Genomic DNA, 18,489 nt, shown 5'->3' with positions numbered 1-18,489 from the left:
AGCCAGTCCTTGAATGTGAATCACCTTGAACTCCCAATATCTTCTTCGGCAATCACTCGTCACCGAGTAAGATTGTCCTTTATAAACACGGTTTTAACAGTGAGTCCGTAAGTGACTGTGGAGGCCAATTCTGGATCTACACATCCTTCCACAGTGGGGACATAGGTTTCCGGGTGGGAGTTGATCATGGTGTGGATCTGCCAAGCGTGCCTTCCTCTTAGCACGTTTCTCCCTTGCGTCCTGAATTCTAGTGTCTTCAAAGCCCATGACACCTTTGGTAAAGCCTGTTCTCCAACTGGAGCACTTGCAGGCCAGGGTTTCCCAGTTGCCAGTGTGTATACTACATTTTTTTAAACCTCTTTTGTTGACCACCAGTATTACGCTTTCCATTTTTAAGTTCGGAATAGTTGCTTTGGGAGACGATCATCAGGCATCCGCACAACATGACCAGTCCAACAAAGTTGATGTTGAAGAATTCATTAGCTGCAGAACAAGCTGACTTGAGAAAAGCAGGGTAAAGGTATTCAGAAATGAATTCGTGAGCAAACAAACAATGAGTACGATGCTACGTGGACCAGGCATGTGATTTAGGATAAAAGCAATTCCTGGACTCGGCAGTTGGCGTGTGTTTGCACCCTGCAAGCATGTCCATGCCTCATCTCACCAGCTGCATGTGTTTGCTCCCTTAGCCGTGGGGATCAGATCCTGGAAGCAGATTCGGTCAGTTTGCGTCATGCGGCTCTGAGCGAAGCGTATGCCATTTTGAGCGAATGTGGCCCTGGCCCAGTTAGCCTTATCATTAGCCGCCATCCCAACCCAAAGGTAAGGAGACATGCAACCTGGAACATTACTGTCCCACACCTTTATTATCCTCAAATGTCTGAAATAGGTGCACATGTAGAAATACTTTATTGCAACAGGGCATCCATGCATCTTCATCCAAATGTGTCATTAAGCTTAGTTCCCAGCAGTTCCAGTTTAGAGGAGTTTTTTGTGACCCCCCTTTAAAACCAATAGGAGTGTTGCTGCTACAAGTTTCCATCCAGTGGATTTGAACCTATCTCACAACCCCAAAATAAAAGTGCTAGTTATCACCTTTCTAGCCCTGCATATTTCAGAGACCAGATTTGCTTGCATTTTGTCTCCTTCCTATAAGGCCTTTTTCCATCCTGTATCCTATCTCTGTCCTATAAGATAGGGTGCAGGATGGAGAAGGGCCTTTTTGGTGTTGGCACTTAAGTTGTGGAAAGCAAAGGCGTGGCAGGCCTTAGACTGGCTATTAGAGGATTGCCTAGTGCGTTTTGACCAGTGATCCTCTTCAGGAGCAAAAGGTGTCCATATTTCCTACTCATATATCCTGCTTCTTGGAGGAAGTTGTTTTAATTGGTGTACCAGAAGAGGACAGGTTTGTCCTTCTCCCAAAAGCAATGCTGGGAGGGAGAAGGAGTTTCCATTGAATACAAACAGCTTTTCCTTCCTTGAGCAAGGTGCTCTCCCGCCTCCCAGCAGCTGATGGAAGCATGCTTTGTTCTTGTTTGTTCCTTTAAAGTTCTGCCATTATCCACTATCCACCTGGTGTCCTGTCCAGTGTCACACATGGGGCGAGTGGGCATGGCTCCCCAAAATGTCCTGGCTTGCCAAGTTTGGCCTATGAGCCAAAGGTTCCCCACCCCTGATATAGGAGAACATCCTTCCCCAGGAAATTCCACAAAGCCCACTTCTGTAGCTTGTAAGTAAAGTCCTTCATATTTCAGAGAGTGCCTTGTGTTTTGGAGTGGACATTTCCCCATTATTTTTGCATTTTGCTCTTTACAGCTTTTAAAGTTTCACTTCTGTTGAACTTGTCTAGTTTTACATGAAAACATTGTTTATTTTAATTTTTGCTTGTTGAAAGCATTTATACCCTGCTCTTTAAGCCCAAAAGGCTCTCAGTGCATATTAATGACGACGATACATGCATATGCATATACAAAAGGCATCCTTCTTTAAATATCCATGTTTTTATAGTTAATCTACATTCCATCACACAGAATATTTTTGTTACCATATTACCTGGTATTCGGGGTTTTTATGTCCTTCCAAAACCATTACCACAAAATATATTTTTCTCCCTTTTCTCATTACTCTGAGTGAATGTGACATTAAAACCTCATTTAAACTGCTGAGTTTGCTTTGGGGTTAATTCTGTTCTTCTCTAGTCAACGAAGTTCTGATTTCTGACCCACCCACGTGCCTAATTTTAATTCTCGAAAGATGCATTTGATTTCCACTGGCATTACAAACCACAAAAGTTGATTGTGCATTTCAATTCCTTTCCAGCTCCCACATTTAAATCCAAACACTGTATAGTATATTGTTTATTGGGAGTAAAAGTATCCGAGGCTTGGGTGGGCAGTTAAAAAACAAACCCACAGACCACCGATTTCATTTTGGCTTTAAAAAATAAGTATGGATTTTATTAATGTGTATCTCAGAGCATACAAAATAATCCACAGCCAGACGGATGTGGACACGCTCCTTGAAGAAACACAGTGACTACCTGCCTCCTTGACCCCTTGACCATATGGACTTCTTAGAACAAGCCATAGGGAGTTGACTGGGTGGGTCCAGGGAGGGAGTAATGCCTCACTGAAGAAGGGGGAGGTACCATCTGCCTCGAAGTAGGCGGTGGTACAGCCCCTTCATAAGAAGACCACCCAAGAACCAGGAGTGTTAAATGACTTTGGCCCCAGTTGCAAATATCTCCTTTCTGGACAAGGCTCTTGTTGCAGTTCTGGCATGGAGGAAGCTGATTATTTCCATCTATTGCAGTCTGGCTTCAGGCCTGGTTATGGCACTGAAACTGCCTTGGCCACTTTTGTTGGTGACATTTATCAACATGAGGGAGAGAAATGGGGAGCACGGGCTGCAATCCTGCTCATTCTCCTTGATTTCTCTATAGCTGTTGCTTCTGTGGACCTTCTGAGGGTGGGGGTTAGGGGCGCTGTACTTCAATGGTTCTGCTTCAACCTCCAGGGATGTGGGTGATGTCCTGTCATGTGGGTCAGGGTTCCATATTGTCCCCTTTGTTATTTACCATCCACTCATCTGACTGGGTTGCCCCAACCACTCTGAGCAGTTTCCAACAGAATATAAAAACCACACATGATACACCAGACATTAAAAACTTCCCAATACAGGGCTGCCTTCAGATATCTATGGAAGGTCATAATTGGTTATCTCCTTGACATATGGTGGGAGGGCGTTCCACAGGACGGGCGCCACTACTGAGAAGGCCCTCTGCTTGGTTCCCTGTAACCAGTTCTCACAATAAGAGAACCACTGAGGAACCTTGGAGCTGGACCTCGGCGTCTGGGCTGAAAGATGGGGTCAGAGGTGCTCCTTCAGGTATATCAATATGCAGATGACATCCAGCTCTCTCTCTCTCTCTGTTCTATCTGAATCAGGAGAGGCAGTTGAGGTGTTTAGACTATGTTTGGAGGTCATGTTGGGTTGGATATGGGCCAGTAAACCGAAGCTGAATCCTGAAGAGACATTGGTGTCCAAAATTAATTCTCACATCCAGGAGGTGAGGAGGTAGCCTGCCCTGAATGGGGTTGCATTCCTCTGGAAGGAGCAGATTTGCAGTTTGGGAGTGCTCCTGGTTTCAGGTGGCCTCTGTGGCTAGGAGCACCTTTTTCCAGCTTTGACTGGTTTGCCAGTTGTGGTGCCTTTTGGAAAAAGCAATTGTACTCCATACTCTGATAACTTCCTGATTGGATTATTGTAATCAGCTGTATGTGTCCTTGGAGATTACTTGGAACCTTCAATTTCAACATAGATTATTGGCTGGGGTTGCATTTAGATATAAAACTATGTATAATAAATAATCGAGAACCAGAAATCTTGCAGTGAGCATCCTTTGCTGTATAAACTTTAGTGTACTTTTTTCAACTTCACGTTAGGTTTCTGAACAAGAAATGGATGAAGCCATTGCCCGAACCACTCAGAGAGAAAGCAAGGACGCTTCTTCCCCTCACACCACAGGTACGAGCTCATTTGCTTTTAACACTGCATCCTATTGGTCTGTTATTTACTCCAGAGGTCGCTAATGTTTTTGGCCGTATGGGTGCACTTGGAATTTTGAGAGAGGGTCATGGGCACTGCCCTCTCTGGTTAGCTCTCTTCCCCCTCAGGTCACCTTCCTCTCCCACTTACAGGGGGGAAGTTCACATTCCCAGGGGTTCTGGGAAAAAGTAGATCGAGTAGGATTAAAACAGACCCTCTTCCATTTCTGTGCTTTTACATGGGATGAAAAGCACGGCAAAAGTGCTCTTTATCTAAGGCATAAAAGGTAAAGGGACCCCTGACCATTAGGTCCAGTCATGGCTGACTCTGGGGTTGCGGCGCTCATCTCGCTTTATTGGCCGAGGGAGCCAGCGTACAGCTTCCGGGTCATGTGGCCAGCATGACTAAGCCACTTCTGGCGAACCAGAGCAGCACACGGAAACGCCTTTTACCTTTCTGCCAGAGTGGTACCTATTTATCTACTTGGACTTTGACATGCTTTCGAACTGCTAGGTTGGCAGAAGCAGGGACCGAGCTACGGGAGCTCACCCCGTCGTGGGGATTCAAACCATCAACCTTCTGATCGGCAAGTCCTAGGCTCTGTGGTTTAACCCACAGCGCAACCCGCGTCCCTATCTAAGGCATAAATCCTCGTTAATTTTTATATACGACAAAACCATAGACAAAAAAACGATTAGGCAAAGAAAGGAGAATTGTTGGTGTACCAATTGTAGCTGGGCCATGCCAGACACTTCTTTAGGTTGATCCACTCAGTTATTTCCACAACACAGTATCTCAAAAGACTGGCTGTTAGATTCTCGCCTCTTCCAAATATTGAATATGATTTGTTAGATGTTACTTCTCAAGGAGTGGGGCTCCATACTCTGGGGCCCTGAACAGTCACATGTTGTACATTGATCCCCAAGATATTGAAACCTCACCTTACTCCCCACCATGCACAGACTCCAGTTAGACTGATAATAATGGCTTATGTGCAAATAGTTTTTCAATCTGAAATCTTCACTGTCTAACCAAATTGTATTTAACAGGGAATCTGCCCAAAAGCCCATCACCTAGTGTGAAGTCCAAGCAGACAGAAGCCTCCTCACCCTTGAGCTGGACAATGAAGCGTTTCTTGGAGCCAGGGAGCCGGGTAAAAGAATTAAAATTCAACAATATGATTTGTGTTTTGAGTGTGAACTTCAATGGATCATTATATTGCTTGGGGAATGTTATGTATTAAGATTAGTGGCAGTTCTCACTCAGGGCCACCAGTATGTAAATGAAGGATTGAAAACTGTCGCTCCTGATTGGTTAGCTGGTTGTGAGTTGTTACTGTTTCAAGTTACTTAGTATTATCATAGAATCATAGAATCATAGAGTTGGAAGAGACCACAAGGGCCATCGAGTCCAACCCCCTGCCAAGCAGGAAAACCCCCTGCCAAGCAGCCAGCTAGGTTGCAGTCAGTCTGATTCCAGGAGCAGTTCTAACTGCTGAAATAAAGAGATGTGAATCCAACAGAGCTGTGTCCTTCATCCATCTTTTCCACTATTCAACAGGGAAAATCCTGGAGCTTCCTCACACACATATCCACTTTTGTGAGCATCTTAGGGAAGTAGCTAAAAATATAAAATGGTTGAAACATCTTCACCAACCTCCCACAATCCAAAAGCCCAGCCCCTCAAACATACGTTGACTGCCAACACACCATACATCAAAAGCCCATGTCTTCCCCCAAAGAATTCTGGGGATTGTAGTTTACTCCTCACAGAGCTACAGTTCCTTTCACCGTTGACAAACTATTGTTCCCAGGATCCTTTGGGGGAAGTCATGTGCTGCAGTTCTACCCTTGAAGCTGTTGTGGGAAGGGGAGCCAGCATAGAAGAGAGCAAAGATGTGTTTTTCCACCCTCATCTCACACCGGGTAACAGTGTGCCAGAGCACAGAGGGTTGTAGCAAATGTAGCTTGACAATGGAACAAGTTATGTATTAATATAAGAAGAAGCCTGTTGCATCACACCAAAGGCCAATCCAGACCAGATTACTGGTGGCCAACCAGTTGCCCATGGGAAGCCTGTTTTAACCTTTAAAAGCTGGTCAAAAACTTTTACGTGCTGCCCAACTAATGCAGGCAACGAAGAAAACACCTTTCCATAGCGGTTAGCTGCTTTTCTCTGACTTTTACATGTTTGTGGTTTTTATTGTCTATAGATATTCTTGTTTGTTGTAAACTTTTTTATATATAATTTCAAATATATATATATATAGCATTGCTCTAATTGACCACCCTGCCCCCCCCCGGGCTTTATTTCAGCAGGGATCCATCAATTCTGAAATGGAGTTTTCCCAATACTTCTTACAAGACGGAGCAAGCCAGCTGTCACTTTCAGAGACTACAATAACTGGCTCTAGCGATGAGGAGCCGCTCCGGCCAAAGAGTGGAAGCAGCTCCTTAGATGAATGTTTTCCTTCTCCTGGTATTCCAGGTAAGCCAGAGTGACAATGCATGGAACCTGAAAGATGTTTGACGGTTACTCCCTTTGTTACTGCCTTTTTTATGCATTGTCTTGAGTTTTTGGCTTGGAAGAGGATGAGGATATTGGGCTGTATCCAAAGTAGAGCAAAGCAACATCTCCCATCGGCGTGAGGATTTCTTCTTGTGCAACAGGACTTCTCACCTTCTTTCCCCTGCAACCCCTAAATCTATTTCCCCAACCCGCCAGATGTCAGGCTTCAGGGAATTAGCTCCTCCCCCCCCGGTGGCAGTAGATAAGCAGAACAAGGGAAAAGGAGTCTTCTTACCAGTTAGAAACTTTAATAATGACAGCGAGAGAACAAAGAATCCATCTCCTAGAATGGCGGTGCTCCCAATTAAGGATCTCATTACATCCCCATATCTACGTCACTCCTACGTCATGGAATCTGAGCTTGCCCCCTCTATGCTTTGTGTGCTTTCTGTTCAGCCACTTTATGAGCTCTTCTTGACCTTGGGGAATGCTTGCCAGAGACAGTGAACCTGTTAACCCTCTCTCTCCCAGTGTTTCTTCTCCTAGCTGTTCCCCATCCAGAATTTCCCAGCTTCTGCCTTCTGAACTATGCCCCTCTGCAAGCCGCTGTTCCAAATCTTTACTGTCCTCCTGCTCCTGGGAAGATTCAGGATCAGGGGGAAGGGGAAGGCTCCCACCATTCCTCCTCAGTGCAGCCCTCCTCAGCACAGCCCCTGACATCAGAGCAGATTTGGGTAGCACATGGTGGTGGGGGAGGGGGAAGTCTTGTTGCACTATCAAAAGTTCTTGTACTGGTGGGACTTGTTGGTTGGCTACCACCAATTTTCTGGTGGTTGTTTTTTTTTTTAAGTCATTAAGTTGCAAAATCATAATCTCATGCATTCTTCCCTAGCTACCAAAGAATCGGGCATATGCGATTCACCGAGTAGTGGAAACAACTCACCCGGTCCCTTCAATAAGCAGAGGGAGAATACTACCCGGCACGTTAGCTTCAGCGATAGCCCCAAAGGTCCGCGTACCTCCTTCCAGAGGCAGCGGAGACTTGCTTTCTATGATGGTGACGCAAGCGACGAGGATGAGTTTTCCAAGCAAGATGGCGCTCGACTACAAAGGGGACCAAGACCCAAAGGCCAGAGGAAGGCAGAGGGCAACTGTGAGCTTGCCACTGCAACTTCTCCTGTCAAAGGTGGCTCAACAAACCCAGAAAGAGAACCAGGGACAAATTTGCACAACGATCCAGCTGCCACTGGCTTTAGGGATTCGTCAGACAGCGCTGCCGAGCACGCAGCGGACTCCCCTTTCCTCCCGGTCAAATCATTTGATTACGTGAACGTGCCTGAGCTTCACCCGGGTCACCTGAGCTTGAAGGAGTTTCGGGAGGTGCAGCTGGAGTCCAAGAGATCCCCTAAGCTGGAGCACAAAGCCGTCACTCGAGTCAAAAGCCTGATGAGCATCGAATACCATGGCATCCCGCGGCAGAAGAACGAGGAGCACAGCGCTTCGAACAGAGCTAGCGGGAGGATGCTTCCACATCTCCGGAAGAGCGAAACACAGGAGAGTCCTCTTGGGCAGAGCCACCCAGAAGCAGTCACCTTAACTCGGAATGAAAGTGAATCGTTTGGCCTTGACCTGGAAATCCATGCCATCCCCTTGCGTGTCGTGATAACAGGCTTGCGGCCGGGAGGAGCAGCTGAAAGGGTACTCGCTTTGAATTTTCCCTGCTTTTTGCGTTTCCTGATAGGATATCAGTACTGAAGGAAGCTCAGCATATGCAGGGAAATTTAGGGTGCTGTTAAGTCTTATTGAGCATTAAACTCAGCAGGGCTTCCTTTTGAATAAACATATATAGGGTGATGCTGTTAAAGAGTTATATTCAGCGGCAGCGTTAATTTTGTGGGTCTTCCAGTTTCTTCAACCCCTGCAAAAAGATGCTGTTATTAATGGCAGGTCTTGGCAGCGCATACCTATCCTAGCTGGCTTCAACTAAAGAGTCAATGGGAAAATTCACTGTTCCGAACAAATCCATTTTTGTAATTGCAGCAGTGATCATTGCCGCTCTGCCAGTTTTGCGGGATGAGTGATTGGAGCCGTATAGAGAGCAAGTCGTTTAGAAGCAGAAAATATTAAATTTTTAAAGGCCCGTAGCTCCTTGAGAGGGAAGAACAACTGGACTGCCATTTAAGTTTAAAAAATTTAGCTCGTGATTATTTATTCATCTCTTTTACCTAGGCTTGTGGTTTTCAAATTATTATGAAGAGGGCCCCCTTTTGGAAGCCAGCAGTAACTCATTGAAACAAGAAACAGAGGCATCTCATGGCATAGGTGGCATTAGTAAAAATAAAAAGGCAGAATTGTGAATGATAAGTTTATCTATGCTATTAGCCATGCCAAACCAGCTCTGCTTTCCTTTGGACCACATCAGAAAGGCCGAGAGGGGGGTCTTGTCATCCGGGCATCCCAGGACCTCCGTAGGCTTTGGCACTGTGGAAAGTCACTTCAGTGCTGCTAACACCGTGGTTTGACTTCTCCCCTGGAGGCTCACACCATTGTCTCTCGAGACAGATGGATGCCAACATAGCCATGATAATTTGTAATATTCTGTGTTCAAAGCCAGCCTATCTTGAGTTCCAGATGGTGGGGTCAAGTAATAGGGATAGTGCCATTGTCTTCCTGCCTGATTTTTCAGCTTCTCCAAGACATCTGGCTGGTGGCTGGCTGGTGGACACCACATGCCAGAATAGTTGAGTTCTGCAGTCTTGATCTGGCAAGGTAGTTATTGGCTGCATTCAGGTGTAACAATAAAGCAGGGGTAGACAACGTAGTGCCCTCCAGAAGTTCTTGGGCTGCAAGTTCCATCATCTCTGGCCATTGGCCATGCTGACAAGGTGATGGGAGTTGTAGTCTAACAACATAGAGAAGGCACCATTTTGGCTGCCCCTCTGCTAAACCATAATAATAAATAGCTTTATTCTGCCCTCTGAATTGTTTCCTCTGAATGCACCCCTAACTGCAATTTTAACAGGCGTCTATGGGGAAGCTGGTTCCAGGAGATGAGATCCTTGCCATCAACGGAGTCCCAATCCATGGGTTCTCTTACGAGGAGGTCTGCCAATACGTACGAGGTCTCCCCACATCCATCACACTGGAAATCCAGAAAGCTGCTGCTGGTAAGAGGTTTGCTTCCCTTTTGGTACTGCAAGATTTAGCTGGGGTAGGCGATCAGTAAATCTGTGCAGTTATATGCTGTATATATATTATCTAGGTAAGGAACGAAAGAGGGTTTTAAAAAAGAAGAAGCATAAACCAAAGCATCCCTTTGCTGTTGCACGGGGAGATACAGAGAAAACGCTTTGCTGTTTTTTCCTTACAGTCAAGCAAGAATCAATTTTATGAAATAAGCAACATGACATTAGCGACTGCCCAATAATAATATTTTTTAAAGCAGATAATAGCTGGGGTGGAGCGGAAAGACCCAAGTCAGGGAGAGGACAGCTCCAACCCTTTCACTCTTATCACAGTGTCAATCTAGATTGGGGGCCCTACCACAGCTGCTATTTGCATTGAGAGGAAATCACTGGTGGGAACTTTCCTTTGGATGCAAATAGAAGCTGTTCTGGAGTGTGACCGTGACAGAGGCAAAGGGTTAAAAGCTTCCCCCATGCTGCAATCTCGAACAGAGGGTGGAGGACAGCTGCTATTTACTTAAATAAATTTAAAAATCATGCAATTGCTATTTGGAGGAACAATGTTATGTATGATTTGGCCCCCAAAAGCTTCCACACGTGCATGCCAACATAGAAAAATATCTTCAGTGGTACTCACTTGGGGGCAAAAATGAGCTCCACACCAGTTTCTCCAATGTTCAAGTTACACCTTGTTGTCAATAAATTGCCTTACAGTGGGTCTCCCAGTCTACAAGTGTTAAACCTTCCACTATTTTACAGAAACAAAATTTACACTGAGGCTGCAATCCTGAGACTTACTTTCCTGAAAGTAAGGCTCACTGGACATAGTGGGACTTGCTTCTGAGTAAACTTGCACTGGATTGCAGCGTGAGAGTCAGATGCTGCTCCCTGGAGTGATAAATATACGCTAAGAACATAAGAGCCCTGGAGGATCAGACCAAAGATCTATCTAGTCCAGGAATCCTGTTTCAAGCAGTCGCCAGTCAGAAGCCTCCAGGATGCCCACAGGGTTGGGTTAGGGGCATGAGGATAATAACCCCTTCCGCTATTGCTCCCCAGTGATTTGCCATTCAGAGACTGACCTTGTAGCATGCCCACAATAGCCATTTCATGAAATGAAACTATTTTCTTTATTTGTTTAAATCCATTCATTCGTTTGCTCGTGGGTTTGCATACTGCCCTTTAACATCAGCATCCAGGGTGCTTTACAATTAAACAGATGAAATGTGACAGGACAGAATAAAAATACAATCCAAAACCCAAGAACAGTGCTTTAAACCCACATGTTGTAGCCAACTCAGTTTTACACAGAGTAGACCCACTGAAATTAACAGATCTGAGTTAATCAGATACTTTACTTCAGTGGGACTGCCCTGGGTATGGTTAGCATTCAATAATTCAATACAAGCAATGTAATTTTTTCTTTTTTAAAAAAAAAAAAAAGGCTGACAAATCTAAAGTTCTTTGTATGGCACCAGAAGGGTAATCTGTAATGCATTTTAGGCTCAGATGATCACAGTAGGTAACTTTTTAAAGATAATAACAAAAACAACATTCAGATAAAATTAATTTGCAACTAAAGACTATGATAAATCAGAATTGCCTCAAGGGATGTGTGAAAGAGCCATCACAAACTAGAAACCACACACAGAGTCCCCATAACAACATCATGTTTATCAGTGGCAAAATACATTCAGTGGTCAAATGTATTTGCACATTCAGCTACATGTGAAATAAATGAAGAGAGCTTTTATTTACAAATGTAAAACAAATGCTTTTTAAAAAAATAAATAAATGCTGCACGGGCTGTTTAGGCAGTGCTTCAACTGAAGTGGAACACAAGCTGATTGCTGTTCGTAGTGACCATAGGGAATCCCTCAATATTCAGCCCTGAAATCCTATGCGCAGTCCCATAAGACGTTGCACCTGGTTCAGAGGCACTCCAGAGGTGCTTCTGAGTTCTAAGTTTCCTCACATCAGGCCAAGATTTCCAAACATTCCTTCCAAGATGGCAGCTGGGTTAGGGAGGAACAGATGCTGTCTCAATGTAACAAAAGCTTGCTGGCCTGCTTGACAAGGTCAAGCCTGCAATCCTATCCCTTTGGAACATGAAAATACTATTCATAGCGCTGTTCAGACTTCGACAGGATGCATGGTTAAAACAGAGAGGGGTTTTGTTGTGCTGGAGGGTTAAACTGCAAGTGTTAAGAGACTTAAGGCAGAAAATAAAAATCGGGAAACAAAGAAATAGAATTAGTGCAAGAAAAGAGCCCAGACTATTAACTGGATGACCCCGTTCTGATCTTAACTTGGCTTTAAGCATCCTCCCCCTCAAATGGCCTGCCTTATAGGGATGTAGCCTTATAAGGGACGCGGGTGGCGCTGTGGGTAAAACCTCAGTGCCTAGGACTTGCCGATCATATGGTCAGTGGTTCGAATCCCCACGGCGGGGTGAGCTCCCGTTGTTCGGTCCCAGCTCTTGCCCACCTAGCAGTTCGAAAGCACCCCTAAGTGCAAGTAGATAAATAGGTACCGCTTTATAGCAGGAAGGTAAACGGCGTTTCCGTGTGCTGTGCTGGGGCAGGCTCGCCAGAGCAGCTTCGTCACGCTGGCCATGTGACCCGGAAGTGTCTCCGGACAGCGCTGGCCCCTGGCCTCTTAAGTGAGATGGGCGCACAGCCCTAGAGTCAGACACGACTGGCCCGTACGGGCAGGGGTACCTTTACCTTTACCTATAGGGATGTTGTAAGGACTACTAAGAGATAGCAGATGTGTTGTGAAATATACTTTTAGCACTTTATAACATATTATGTAAGTATTTACTTTTAGTTGGATTATATTACCACTATCTGGGAGCATAGTGAAAATTGGTTGAAAGATTCCTATCCATCACTGGACTTCGGCTAGATCTTTAGAGATAAAAACCAGACACTTGTGTACGGTTTGCAATATCGCCTACTTTAGAAGCTGAAATTGGTTCTTTGCTTCGTTCTTTATGCAGCTACGAACCGATTTGCAAATCTCCTTGTATCTTCGGAGGCAGACGAAGCAGTTCAGAGAAATCCAAGCAATATTCTCATGATCGAAGAAGAGAGGAGCTTTGCAAACCACCAAGAACCTTTGCACGGGGGCAACCCCGATTACGTGGCAGAAGGGACAGCGTTGCCGTCTGATGCAAAGACCAATGCAACAGCAGCAGATTCCTTCGAAAGCAGCTATGCTCAGGACAGCACTGTGGTACCATTGAGAGACACGGATGACTTCCTTGGCAAAACACTTTCCTCGAATGAAAAAGATGCTAAGTCTTCATTCATCAGGGACAGGTGTGCCAGGGAAGATGCGGATGGGAGGGGAGAAGATTCCTGTTTTCATTCTGGAGCAGATATAATGAAGAATGACCTTCCAGGTAGGACTCTGAATGATGCCACTAACACACAAGAAATCTTGGGGTTTTCTGTCTTGGATTCCATTAACACGAGCAAGATTTTCACTGTGAACCAAACCCGTTTGAGTAACTATTCCAGGAATTTCAGCAGTTTAAACAAAGACACGCTGGCTGGCATGGAGAGCAAAGTGAACACTGTCCCAAAATCTATGTATGCTACCGCCGAAGATTCCAGTTCAGACACAGAATCTGTAGCGGAAACTCCCAGAGCTTCCCCCTCGCAGCCTGCTTGTGACAATCCTTTGGAGACCCATAAGGCAGTTGAGTCAGACGAGGAGCGAGTTGAACTTTGCTGTCTGAGTAGTGAGCAGCAACAGTTTCCTCAGGAACAGCTGGTCCCACCTACCCCCAAAGTATTTCGTCATCCACCAGAATGCAGTCCTTCTAATGGTGTTTTACAGACTGAAATCAAGGCAGAAATTGGTTCGCTGGAAGGATCCAGTGGGACAGCCTTATTAGAAAAGCCACATTCTCCAAGGCACTTTGGTACAGAACAGGTGGCTCCCTCCACAGCCTTTCCTTCTCCTTCTCAGGTTTCTCCATCTGGGATTGATAGGTTAGATCACAGCGGTGCAGTTTGCTCTTTCCATGATGATGGCCCCTTAAGGAGAGGAGAGAGAATAAGCATGGAAAGCAAAGAAAGGCTTGCGGGGGCATGTGAGGCTTCCAAACGAGATGCCCAAGACATGCACTTGTGCATGACAAAAACCATAAATGGCTGGGACTGCAATCTGCTTGACAAAGACCAATCCAATATGAAGGAGCCATTGCATACAGAAAACGATTTAGCAGCAGATGATGGCAGTCATACGGCTGGTTGCAATTCTGCTCCAACGAAGAAAGGAACCGGTGATTTGAGCCACTTGAACAAACCAGACAGCCATCCTGTGAACTGTACGTCACAGAGAACAGTCAACAGTCCCAAATCTCCCCTTTTGACAAAATCGAAAGATCTGAGTAAGGCCGCTGCTGCTCACGAATTGCCAGGAAAGAGTGAAAAGGCAAATGCCTCAAAATGTCCAAACGTCAAAATCCAAAGTTCTGGCCAGTGCAAAGTGAGCACAGTAGTCCCACATAGTCCTTCCTCTTCCAAAAAACTGCATCATGAAACTAGAGGGATTCCCCAGAAGAGTATAGCAGAAACTCTTTCAAATAACCAACGGAACAAGCCAGGGCCAAAGTTAAAGGGTCTTATCATTAAAAGCAAGTCCAAGACTCAGTCGGATGCCCCGAGTGCTGCTCCTGCAAAAACCGGCAGCCCTGATCCGAAGAAAGCATCCCTTCCCTTCCAGTCGTCACCCAGGCTTCTCCCAAAGAAAGGCACATCGCTCCATAACTTGGCCACACATTTGGAACCACCCAGCAGGAGCCTTTCGATGGGCTCCAGGATTCTTCAACAGGATGAGGAAAATAAGCCATGTTCAGCCGTGCCTCCGGAATCGCCTCTACCTTTATCAAACGGCGACAGGAGCAGCGTCAAAGCCAGGAAAGATAAACCCATTAGCAGTTTGGAACTTGGCGATTCTGGAACGGCAGAGAATCCTGTGGAGGAAAAAGATGCAGAGGTCACAGGTCAGGTGGTTCTAAATAATGACACAAGAGGTACATTGGATGAACACCACACAAGAGAAAACCCTTCCCAAGTAAATACAGATTCTGAAATGACTCTCTTGAGTAACAGGACGGAAAACCATGGACTGTTGAATCGTGATGGGTGTGAAATCAAGCCGTCGGGATTGTATAACCCTGAGCCTTTTAAAAAAGAGTCTTCGAACCTCCTTTGTTCCCCTACCCAGCAACCCCAGCCAGGCCAGGAAATTCAGCGGACTTTCATTGAGGTGAGGCTGTCTTCTAGCTCCTTCCCACCACCCTCATTGGTTCCCGAGTTGCCTCTGGAGAAGGAGGAAGGACACGCTAGGTTGGCCAGCAAACCAGAAAGCAATGTTCAGAACATTAGGCAGAGCACCATTGAGGAAGAAAACATGCACAATGCATTGAAGCCTGTGACAAGGACCTACTCAGTGCCTACTCAGCTATCGAATCATTTGAGGGAGGACAGCCATGTTATGGATTCGCCGACACATTGTGTCCAGGATATCCTGAGCAACACTTCGGGCGAAAAGTACCCCCATTCAGAGTTGGGCATGCTAAAAATTGTCCGCCTCAGTCTGATGAATGGCACGAAAGATGGAATAGAGACGCCTCACAGCGCCCCCAAATCAAACAGTCAAGAATTGCCTTCGACTAATAGCAGCAGCAGCAGAATCACGGACAAATTGAAAACCTGCAGGAGGAATTATTACTATTATGAGCTCAACTGGCCACACGATCCCGTTTCCTCTTTTTCCGTGAAACAGAGAATTAAATCATTTGAGAACCTTGCCAATTTCGATAGGCCCCTGGTCAAAGCGATAGACATACACTCCACCTCGTTCGGCTCAAAGCTTCCTATTGGTAGAAGGCTGTCAGGCGGTACTTCTGCGGTTTCGGCTAGCAACATCAATGACCCTGTCCAGGCGCTGAGACGTAGTTTGAGTTCCTATTGTGAAAGCGAAACCCCGGCCCCCGCGCAGATGACAAAATCATCAACCAGTGCGGCATTAATGCAACTGCCGCAGAATCCCTCTGAGAACAGCAAAGATGATGCTCATCACTTAGAAAAGGGCGAAAGGTGTGGTGCTTTGGGAGGTCCAAATTGTTTGCCGCCATCTACCCCCACCGTCCGAAGAAGCAGAGCTTCAGGTGGGCACATCAGGCACGCACCCTTGTCCCGCTCTAAGATCCGGGAACTGCGGGCTTTGAGCATGCCCGACCTCGACAAGCTGTGCAGCGAGGACTTCTCTGTGGAATCTGCACCTTCTCATTTCAAAACGGAACTGGAAGTTGCCCCTGCAGCAAGACCTCTTGGCTTTCCCATTGAAACCGAATCCAGTCTGAATGAATGCCCCGGGCTCTCCAGTCTTGTTTCAGCAAGCAGGCAGCATTCGAAGGAAAGCAGTCCCTGGAACAGCAGCTGCGGCACTCCTGGGTCAGCCTCCGATGACGAAGTGCTACAACACGACGCCAACCCGAACAAGACGCACTCGGGGAAGAGCTGGTCAATCAGGTTAGTGGCCTTGTTTCCATTGCACTGGTTTTATGTTGCGAGTGAGTCAGGTCCCAGAGCCTGAAAGCCACAGAGCAAAGCATTCCCAGAAGTCACAAGATGTAGGGTGCTTCCGGATTTTGGGGGGTGGGGTGTGAATTTGCAAACAGGTTAATGGACATCGGCAACAAACTTATAGGATTCTTTCTGGAAAGGGTAAGTCCAGATTAAAGGGGGGGATGGACTGACATTTTGTGTGGATTGTACCCAAATGTTGTATGTATGGGGAGCACTGATTCCATAATAAACACCTATGTGGAAGCAACCCCATATTCTGGGCTACAGACTCTGCACAAAAGCATAAAAATCTTGCTTCCAGGTTTTATAATGAATTGATTTTAGAATGCTGTATTATTTTACTGTTGCTAGCCGCTCTGAGCCCAGCTTCAGCTGGGGAGGGCGGGATATAAATAAAAATCTATCATCATCATCATCATCATCTCATTCTGTGCCATGGAAAGCTGGATTCTGCAACAGCGAGCAACTTATGCACAGCAGAAAGCTTTGCGTACTTCCTCTTGTTTTCCTAAATTTATTCTGAAACTGTTTTGCATAATCTAGACTGGTTTTGCTAAGCATAGTGAAAGACAAGGGGGGTGGCACAGGGCACTGATGCCCCTCCACACCAGCCCTACAAACCCTGTTCAGCTTCTTAAACTTCACAAGGCATTGCCCACACGTTTCCAAACAGGTATTTGAAGCTGTAAGAATTAGAAACCTGGATACTTTAAAAAAAAAAAAAGAATGCAAAGATTTGTTAGAAGCTGTCCTCTGCACCATATACCACATTCTGCTCCTTTTCAGCTCTCTTGCAGAATCACAGCGTACATCCTGCCCTGACTACATTCTGTTGCTTCTTGTTCTCCGCTGCAGCCCCAGTGCTTCTTCTGTTTCTCCCTCTCCCTTAGCTCACCACATCTCCTTCCCTGCCACAACTCCATCTTGAGGAATTGCTGTAGCACAGTGGCAGAGCGCACGCTTTGCATGCAGCAAGTCCTGGGTTCGATTCCTGACACCTCCAAGCAGGACCGGGAGAAGATTCTTCTCCAAACCTCTGGACAGCTGCTGCCAGCTGGTGTAGAAAATACTTAGCTAGGAGGAACAATACTCAGACTCGGTATTGCTCCTCCGAACCAGATTTTGCAGGATAATGCAGATGTCTTAACTCCTGGCCGTTTCCTCCTTTGGGAATAGAAATTTCTCTTTCTGTTACACCATTATGCAGTCTCATCCAGAGCACCCTTTTTATTTTTTTTTTATTTTTTTGCACTTGCATATTTTAGCTTGGATCAACTCCTTGTCTCCACTCTGGATCAGCAGAAATTGCAGTTGGTTCTTTCTTCAGTGACGACAAAATGCGACCTTCCTTCTTTACTCCGAGAGGCCAAAGCACAAGCTGAGGTAAGCGTACACAAGATCAAAATGGCCAATATTTTTAACTTACTTGTGGAAAAGGTTAGGTAAAGGTAAAGGGACCCCTGACCATTAGGTCCAGTCGTGACCAACTCTGGGGTTGCGGCACTCATCTCGCTTTATTGGCCGCTTCTGGCGAACCAGAGCAGCACACGGAAACGCCATTTACCTTCCCGCCAGAAGGTAAATCTACTTGCACTTTGAGGTGCTTTCGAAGGAAAGCAAAAGAGGTAATTTGTTGGTGTTTCAGCACCAGATAGATTCTTGAGGATTCAAAAATATTTAAAAAGGCTCCCAAGATCCCAGTAGCCAATTTGGAGCAACGTTTCCACAAGAGGGGCCCTGCTGCTATTTCACAGGTGATCAGCCAAGTTCCTTGTGGCTAGTCAGTGACTCTGGTCTCATGGTCAGTTTTGCCTGCCTCCTGTTCCCAGTAGCTGCTGCTTTGCCACCCTGACCACCATATTCCTTATGCTAATATTAGGGAAACAGTGGGAATTTGATTCAATTTGCATTTAAAGAGAAACTTACCTAATTTGCACTTTCTAATGAACTGAAACAGAGTAATCCTTCGAAAATTTGCTCCTCTCTGAATTTTGCAATGCAAACTAAAGCCAAGTAAGGGGTACAAGAACACACGTACTAGTGCAAGATGTGCACACGAATGCATGTAGTGGTGAAAATAACATGCCACATGCTATTCTCATGTATTTAACATGCTAAACATCCACATGATATTCTTGTGA

At 45.8% G+C, this 18,489-nt stretch overlaps 1 protein-coding gene across 5 annotated transcripts in view; it reads left to right on the top strand.

The window, feature by feature from the left end:
• The window catches only part of PDZD2 (PDZ domain containing 2), a 254,232-nt gene that overhangs the window by 220,316 nt on the left and 15,427 nt on the right, over positions 1–18,489 (top strand). For 4 of the 5 annotated variants that reach the window (XM_082241726.1, XM_082241727.1, XM_082241730.1 and 1 more), the window contains 8 exons: positions 690–822; positions 3,945–4,026; positions 5,097–5,200; positions 6,363–6,534; positions 7,448–8,253; positions 9,578–9,722; positions 12,742–16,291; positions 17,614–17,731. In XM_082241726.1, the coding sequence (XP_082097852.1) occupies positions 690–822; positions 3,945–4,026; positions 5,097–5,200; positions 6,363–6,534; positions 7,448–8,253; positions 9,578–9,722; positions 12,742–16,291; positions 17,614–17,731 (5,110 nt within the window). The remainder of the gene's footprint in view (positions 1–689; positions 823–3,944; positions 4,027–5,096; positions 5,201–6,362; positions 6,535–7,447; positions 8,254–9,577; positions 9,723–12,741; positions 16,292–17,613; positions 17,732–18,489) is intronic. The other variant, XM_082241728.1, reaches the window with a different exon arrangement.

The sequence above is a fragment of the Podarcis vaucheri genome (genome assembly GCF_965113315.1).
Source record: "Podarcis vaucheri genome assembly, chromosome: 11".
NCBI classification, from domain to species: Eukaryota; Metazoa; Chordata; class Lepidosauria; order Squamata; family Lacertidae; genus Podarcis; species Podarcis vaucheri.
The sequence above is the reverse complement of the archived record's forward strand: the minus strand, read 5'-3'. Positions and strand labels throughout refer to the sequence as shown.